We start from the raw sequence: 8,645 nt of genomic DNA, 5'->3' as shown, positions 1-8,645 counted from the left end.
TTCTAATGAATAAAATCATTAGCATTATGCTAAGCTAACAGTGTCAAATGAACCAGCCATTCTGTCTCCAGATATGACATTACAGTACTGGTCCTCTGTAGCTCAATGTGGTCCTCTGTAGCTCAATTGGTAGAGCATGGCGTTTGTAACGCCAGGGTAGTGGGTTCGATCCCCGGGACCACCCATACGTAAACATTTATGCACGCATGACTGTAAGTTGCTTTGGATAAAAGCGTCTGCTAAATGGCATATTATATTATTATATTACATTTAGTATTCAGCTAAATTACTTTTTAGTGAGGGACATGTTCTGATGAGAGAGGTCAGGTTAACCTCTGCTGGTTGAGACCGAGTCGTGTGAATTTGTAGTGTGGTGTAATGATGTTTGGGGGTAGCCATTAGGCTAAGCTAACCGTGTCGGAACAGAGAGCTCCTATTCTGTCTCAGTATTTCAGTATTGTATTAGGATCCCCATTAGCTTCTGCTAAAGCAGCATCTACTCTTCCTGGGGTCCACACACAACCTTAAACATGACATAATACAGAACATTACTAGACAAGTACATCACAAGGACAGAACTACATTTAAGTAAGTATACACACTTTCATACATTAATGCCACTTTCATACATAATAATCATGTGATTCATAGACGCTACTGAATGCAAGTGCAATAACAAGGAGGTGCGTTGTAAATAGGCTGACACTATTCGCTATTTATTTATTTAACCTTTATTTAACTAGGCAAGTCTGTTAAGAACAAATTCTTATTCACAATGACGTTCTACACCGGCCAAACCCGGACGACGCTGGGCCAATTGTGCGCCGCCCTATGGGACTCCCAATCACCGCCGGTTGTGATACAGCCTGGAATCGAACCAGGGGGGTCTGTAGTGACGCCTCAAGCACTGAGATGCAGTGCCTTAGACCGCTGCGCCACTCGGGAGCTAAATTCCCCCGACGTGAATAAAGCTACCTTGTTTCGACAGTCACTGCCCGTAATGGGTATCCTCCTGGGGTAAAGTATATACTTCTACAGTCACCACCTCCAGTGGGTTTCCTGGGGTAAAGTATATACTTATACAGTCACCACCTCCAGTGGGTTTCCTGGGGTAAAGTATATACTTCTACAGTCACCACCTCCAGTGGGTTTCCTGGGGTAAAGTATATACTCAATGCTACGCTAACAGTGTCAGAAACCTCCCGTTCTGTCTCAATGCTAAGCTAACAGTGTCAGAAACCTGCTGTTCTGTCTCAATGCTAAGCTAACAGTGTCAGAAACCTCCCGTTCTGTCTCAATGCTAAGCTAGCCGTGTCAAAGCAAACAGTGTCAGAGACCTCCCGTTCTGTCTCAGTGTCTGCAGAACGTGACATTTAGCATGTGTCTGTTTCAGGCCATCATGCACCACGAGGGTCACATGGACGATGGGCTGACCCTGTCCCGCTCACAGCACGAGGAGTCCCGCACCGCACGGGTCATACGCAGTACTGTCTTCCTGTTCAACCGATTCATCAGGTGGGGAGATACAAGATACACACACTCTTAATGGGAGAAATGGGGACACATCTTCCTGAAGGTTGCAGAGAGAAGATGAACCCAGATTACAATGACAGATTATCACTTGCACGCACACCCTCAGTAACTCCTCTCTCTCTCTGTGTTCCAGGGGTCTGGACACCCTCAGTAACTTCTCTCTCTGTGTTCCAGGGGTCTGGACACCCTCAGTAACTTCTCTCTCTCTCTGTGTTCCAGGGGTCTCGACACCCTCAGTAACTTCTCTCTCTGTGTTCCAGGGGTCTCGACACCCTCAGTAACTTCTCTCTCTGTGTTCCAGGGGTCTGGACACACTCAGTAACTTCTCTCTCTCTGTGTTCCATAGGTCTGGACACCCTCAGTAACTGCTCTCTCTCTCTGTGTTCCAGGGGTCTGGACACCCTCAGTAACTTCTCTCTCTGTGTTCCAGGGGTCTGGACACCCTCAGTAACTTCTCTCTCTCTGTGTTCCAGGGGTCTGGACACCCTCAGTAACTTCTCTCTCTGTGTTCCAGGGGTCTGGACACCCTCAGTAACTTCTCTCTCTCTCTGTGTTCCAGGGGTCTGGACACCCTCAGTAACTTCTCTCTCTGTGTTCCAGGGGTCTGGACACCCTCAGTAACTTCTCTCTCTCTGTGTTCCAGGGGTCTGGACACCCTCAGTAACTTCTCTCTCTGTGTTCCAGGGGTCTGGACACCCTCAGTAACTTCACTCTCTGTGTTATAATAATAATAATAATATGCCATTTAGCAGACGCTTTTATCCAAAGCGACTTACAGTCATGCGTGCATACATTTTTTTTGTGTATGGGGGGTCTGGACACCCTTGTGTATGAGGGGTCTGGACACCCTCAGTAACTTCTCTCTCTGTGTTCCAGGGGTCTGGACACCCTCAGTAACTTATCTCTCTCTGTGTTCCAGGGGTCTGGACACCCTCAGTAACTTCACTCTCTGTGTTCCAGGGGTCTGGACACCCTCAGTAACTTCTCTCTCTCTATGTGTTCCAGGGGTCTGGACACACTCAGTAACTTCTCTCTCTCTCTTTGTTCCAGGGGTCTCGACACCCTCAGTAACTTCTCTCTCTCTGTGTTCCAGGGGTCTGGACACCCTCAGTAACTTCTCTCTATGTGTTCCAGGGGTCTGGACACCCTCAGTAACTCCTCTCTCTCTATATGTGTTCCAGGGATCTGGACACCCTCAGTAACTTCTCTCTCTCTGTGTTCCAGGGGTCTGGACACCCTCAGTAACTTCTCTCTCTCTCTGTGTTCCAGGGGTCTGGACACCCTCAGTAACTCCTCTCTCTCTATATGTGTTCCAGGGATCTGGACACCCTCAGTAACTTCTCTCTCTCTGTGTTCCAGGGGTCTGGACACCCTCAGTAACTTCTCTCTCTCTCTGTGTTCCAGGGGTCTGGACACCCTCAGTAACTTCTCTCTATGTGTTCCAGGGGTCTGGACACCCTCAGTAACTTCTCTCTCTCTATGTGTTCCAGGGGTCTGGACACCCTCAGTAACTTCTCTCTCTCTCTATGTGTTCCAGGGTTCTGGACACCCTCAGTAACTTCTCTCTCTCTCTGTGTTCCAGGGGTCTGGACACCCTCAGTAACGTCTCCCTATGTGTTCCAGGGGTCTGGACACCCTCAGTAACTTCTCTCTATGTGTTCCAGGGGTCTGGACACCCTCAGTAACTTCTCTCTCTCTCTGTGTTCCAGGGGTCTGGACACCCTCAGTAACTTCTCTCTCTGTGTTCCAGGGGTCTGGACACCCTCAGTAACTTCTCTCTCTGTGTTCCAGGGGTCTGGACACCCTCAGTAACTTCTCTCTCTCTCTGTGTTCCAGGGGTCTGGACACCCTCAGTAACTTCTCTCTATGTGTTCCAGGGGTCTGGACACCCTCAGTAACTTCTCTCTCTCTGTGTTCCAGTTGTCTGGACACCCCCAGTAACTTCTCTCTCTCTCTGTGTTCCAGGGGTCTGGACACCCTCAGTAACTTCTCTCTCTCTCTGTGTTCCAGGGGTCTGGACACCCTCAGTAACTTCTCTCTATGTGTTCCAGGGGTCTGGACACCCTCAGTAACTTCTCTCTCTCTGTGTTCCAGTTGTCTGGACACCCCCAGTAACTTCTCTCTCTCTATGTGTTCCAGCGGTCTGGACACCCTCAGTAACTTCTCTCTCTCTGTGTTCCAGTTGTCTGGACACCCCCAGTAACTTCTCTCTCTCTGTGTTCCAGGGGTCTGGACACCCTCAGTAACTTCTCTCTCTCTGTGTTCCAGGGGTCTGGACACCCTCAGTAAAAAAGGAAATACCTCGACACTAGACCTGCCGATTGAGTCGGTCAGTTTGAGTCTTCAGGATCTGATTGGCTACTTCCAGCCTCCCGACGAACACCTGGAGCACGAGGACAAACAGAACCGCCTCCGAGCCCTGAAGAACAGACAGAACCTCTTCCAGGAAGAGGTAGAGAACAGAGAGCATGCTGGGGGGTTATATTCCACATCAGCAGGGAAAGGGGGAAGGAACTACACCAAACAGCCGTTTACTTATGTCACGGTCGTCTATGTCGTCTAAGTATGACCAAGGCGCAGCGTGTCCAAGAAACATGACTTTATTAATTAAACGATATCGAACTACAAAACAAAAGACGACTCAATGAAGTCCACGGTACACAAACCGAAACGGAACAAAAACCCACAACCCCCACAGGAAAACATACAAATAAATATGGCTCCCAATCAGAGATAACGAGCCGACAGCTGCCACTCGTTACCTCCGATTGGGAGTCATTGACCAAACCTAGAAATGAACGTGACAGAAATGCAAACATAGAAATACACCCAAAACCCAACAAAACAAAATACACCCTGGCTCAAATACAAAAGTCCCGGAGCCAGAGTGTCACAGTACCCCCCCCTAAAGGTGCGAACTCCGGTCGCACCAGCATACAGTCTAGGGGAGGGTCTGGGTGGGCGTCTGTCCACGGTGGCGGTTCTGGCCCTGGTCGTGGTCCCCACCCCACCTTAGTCACTATCCGCTTCCGTAGCCTCCTCCACATGACCACCCCCCAACTAAACCCCACAGGATTAAGGGGCGGCACCGGACTAAAGGGCAGCACCGGACTAAGGGGCAGTACCGGACTAAGGGGCAGCACCGGGCTAAGGGACAGCACCGGGCTAAGGGACAGCACCGGACTCAATGGCGGATCCTGGCTGGCTGGCTCTGGCGGATCCTGGCTGGACGGCTCTGGCGGATCCTGGCTGGACGGCTCATGGCTGGCTGAAGGATCTGGCTGCTCATGGCTGGCTGACGGATCTGGCTGCTCATGGCTGTCTGACGGATCTGGCTGCTCATGGCTGGCCGACGGATCTGGCTGCTCATGGCTGGCTGAAGGATCTGGCTGCTCATGGCTGGCTGACGGATCTGGCTGCTCATGGCTGGCTGACGGATCTGGCTGCTCATGGCTGGCTGACGGATCTGGCTGCTCATGGCTGGCCGACGGATCTGGCTGCTCATGGCTGGCTGACGGATCTGGCTGCTCATGGCTGGCTGACGGATCTGGCTGCTCATGGCTGGCGGAAGGCTCTGGCTGCTCATGGCAGGCTGACGGATCCTGTCTGGCGGAAGGCTCTGGCTGATCCTGTCTGGCGGAAGGCTCTGGCTGATCCTGTCTGGCGGAAGGCTCTGGCTGATCCTGTCTGGCAGAAGGCTCTGGCTGATCCTGTCTGGCGGAAGGCTCTGGCTGATCCTGTCTGGCGGAAGGCTCTGGCTGATCCTGTCTGGCGGAAGGCTCTAGCGGCTCCTGTCTGGCGGAAGGCTTTAGCGGCTCCGGTCTGGCGGACGGCTCTGAAGGCTCATGGCAGACGGGCGGCTTTGCAGGCTCAGTACAGACGGGCAGTTCATGCAGCGCTTGGCAGACGGACAGTTCAGACGGCGTTGGGCAGACAGGCAGTTCAGGCGCCCGTTGGGCAGACGGGCAGTTCAGGCGCCCGTTGGGCAGACGGGCAGTTCAGGCGCCGTTGGGCAGACGGGCAGTTCAGGCGCCGTTGGGCAGACGGGCAGTTCAGGCGCCGTTGGGCAGACGGGCAGTTCAGGCGCCGTTGGGCAGACGGCAGACTCTGGCCGGCCGAGACGCACTATAGGCCTGGTGCGTGGTGCCGGAACTGGTGGTCCCGGGCTGAGGACACGCATCTCAGGGCTAGTGCGGGGAGCAGCAACAGGGCATGCTGGACCCTGGGGACGCACATAAGGCCTAGTGCGTGGTGCCGGAACTGGTGGTCCCGGGCTGAGGACACGCATCTCAGGGCTAGTGCGGGGAGTAGCAACAGGGCGCACAGGACTCTGGGGACACACAGGAGGCTTGGTGCGTGGTGTAGGCACTGGTGGTACTGGGCTGGAGCGGGGAGGTGGCGCCGGAAATACCGGACCGTGCAGGCGTACTGGCTCCCTTGAGCATTGAGCCTGCCCAACCTTACCTGGTTGTATGCTCCCCGTCGCCCGACCAGTACGGGAAGGAGGAATAACCCGCACCGGGCTATGTAGGCGAACCGGGGACACCATGCGTAAGGCTGGTGCCATGTAAGCCGGCCCGAGGAGACGCACTGGTGGCCTGATGCGTTGGGCCGGCTTCATGACATCCGGCTCAATGCTCAATCTAGCCCGGCCGATACGTGGAGCTGGAATGTACCGAACCGGGCTATGCCTGCGTACAGGAGACACCATGCGCTCTACTGCGTAACACGGTGTCTGCCCGTACTCTCGCTCTCCACGGTCAGTCCAGGAGTAGGCGCAGGTCTCCTACCTGACTTCGCCACACTCCCTTTTAGCCCCCCCAATAAATTTTGGGTAGTACCCACGGGCTTCCAGCCTCGACTCCGTGCTGCCTCCTCATACCACCTCCTCTCGGCTTTAGCTGCCTCCAGCTCTTCACGAGGGCGGCGATATTCTCCCGGTTGTGCCCAAGGACCCTTTCCATCCAGTATCTCCTCCCATGTCCATGAATCCTTGATAGGCGTCCATAAATCCTGTTGCCGCTTGACACGCTGCTTGGTCCTTTTATGGTGGGTTTTTCTGTCACGGTCGTCTATGTCGTCTAAGTATGACCAAGGCGCAGCGTGTCCAAGAAACATGACTTTATTAATTAAACGATATCGAACTACAAAACAAAAGACGACTCAATGAAGTCCACGGTACACAAACCGAAACGGAACAAAAACCCACAACCCCCACAGGAAAACATACAAATAAATATGGCTCCCAATCAGAGATAACGAGCCGACAGCTGCCACTCGTTACCTCCGATTGGGAGTCATTGACCAAACCTAGAAATGAACGTGACAGAAATGCAAACATAGAAATACACCCAAAACCCAACAAAACAAAATACACCCTGGCTCAAATACAAAAGTCCCGGAGCCAGAGTGTCACAACTTACCTGGCCTCATCGTGCCAAGTGGTGCATAAAGCCTTGATAAAGTCCCTCCATTTCTTCCTGTCCTGAGCTGTTTTAGTGTTTTGGTCTAGGGCAGCCATGACACTGCAGATCATGCCACTGTTTCTCTGACTCTCCTGTTAAATGAAGTGTTAAGAGAGCAGCTGTACCGATGTGCTGTGTAGGGCACCAGCTGGTGTAAAGCTTTGTTTCTTCAGTAGTGTGGCCCCAGATGGGGTCCCCTAGGTCTCAGCTGGCATTAACTTAATATACTAGTTCTCCCACGGTTAGTTCTGTTGTGACGATCGACTGCCCCTGACCCTCGACATCGCCACTCTTGTAAATTCCCATTTAAAGTCAGCGGTGCGGTCTCCTTCAGGTCTCATCAGTGTCATGGTGCAGGGGACCAGACTTCTCTGCTTTGGCCTGTTCATGGCTTTCACTGTGCCTCTACACATTCACTAAGCTATTACAGCCATTACAGTCCATGTAAATATCAATGTGTTACTACAGGGACACATGGAAAGACAACACATCTATTGATCGTTGCTGTATTACATCACTGGCTACTCCATGTCCCAAATCCAATGTTTAGAAATTGACGGTCCTCTGTAGCTCAATTTAGTAGAGCACGGCGCTTGTAACGCCAGGGTAGTGGGTTCGATCCCCGGGACCACCCATACGTAAAATTGTATGCACACGTGACTGTAAGTCTCTTTGGATAAAAGCGTCTGCTAAATGGCATATTATTATATTACTATAAATGTATCCAGTTTCTTTTCGATGAGCCTATAGATACACTATGTATGTAGATACACTATGTATGTAGATACACTATATAGATACACTATGTATGTAGATACACTATGTATAACATGACTCCCCCCTCTCTCTCCCCACCCTTCTCTCCCTCCCCCTCTCTCCCCCAGGGTATGATAAACCTGGTGTTGGAGTGTATCGATCGTCTCCACGTGTACAGCAGCGCGGCTCATTTTGCTGAGGTGGCGGGGAGGGAGGCCGGGGAGGCCTGGAGGTCCACGCTAAACTCATTATATGAGCTACTGGGTGAGGAGGGGAGCAGCTGAATACTGCAACCTCAGGGCTTTTAGAAATGCTGCCCCTGTACACCAACACAGCTTACACACGGGGCCTGACCCCCAGCACAGAGCTGCTACGTTCTACAACACTCATCAACATGTACCGCCAGGTTAGACTGACTTCACTGATAACAGGGAGGGGGAGAGGTGGGATGGAGGTGACAGGAGAGAGGAAGAGAGGAGAGAGGTGGACAGAGAAGGAGAGGAGAGGAGAGATGGAGAGGAGAGGAGAGGAGAGAGGAGAGATGGAGAGGAGAGAGGAGAGATGGAGAGGAGAGGAGAGAGGTGGACAGAGAAGGAGAGGAGAGGAGAGGAGAGGAGAGAGGTGGACAGAGAAGGAGAGGAGAGATGGAGAGGAGAGAAGAGAGGAGAGGAGAGGAGAGAGGAAGAGAGGAGAGAGGTGGACAGAGAAGGAGAGGAGAGATGTAGAGGAGAGGAGAGAGGAAGAGAGGAGAGAGGTGGACAGAGAAGGAGAGGAGAGATGGAGAGGAGAGGAGAGAGGAAGAGAGGAGAGAGGTGGACAGAGAAGGAGAGGAGAGATGGAGAGGAGAGATGGAGAGGAGAGATGGAGAGGAGAGGAGAGAGAAGAGAGGAG

The 8,645-nt window shown here is 52.3% G+C and overlaps 1 protein-coding gene across 1 annotated transcript in view; it reads left to right on the top strand.

The window, feature by feature from the left end:
- The window catches only part of LOC121571992 (ryanodine receptor 2), a gene marked incomplete at its 3' end in the record, with an annotated part of 179,646 nt that overhangs the window by 91,390 nt on the left and 79,611 nt on the right, over positions 1-8,645 (top strand). The window contains exons 14-16 of the mRNA XM_045217362.1: positions 1,394-1,515; positions 3,802-3,985; positions 7,883-8,018. Of these exons, the coding sequence (XP_045073297.1) occupies positions 1,394-1,515; positions 3,802-3,985; positions 7,883-8,018 (442 nt within the window). The remainder of the gene's footprint in view (positions 1-1,393; positions 1,516-3,801; positions 3,986-7,882; positions 8,019-8,645) is intronic.

This window comes from Coregonus clupeaformis, unplaced genomic scaffold (assembly GCF_020615455.1).
Source record: "Coregonus clupeaformis isolate EN_2021a unplaced genomic scaffold, ASM2061545v1 scaf1028, whole genome shotgun sequence".
In the NCBI taxonomy this organism is placed as follows: domain Eukaryota; kingdom Metazoa; phylum Chordata; class Actinopteri; order Salmoniformes; family Salmonidae; genus Coregonus; species Coregonus clupeaformis.
The sequence above is the reverse complement of the archived record's forward strand: the minus strand, read 5'-3'. Positions and strand labels throughout refer to the sequence as shown.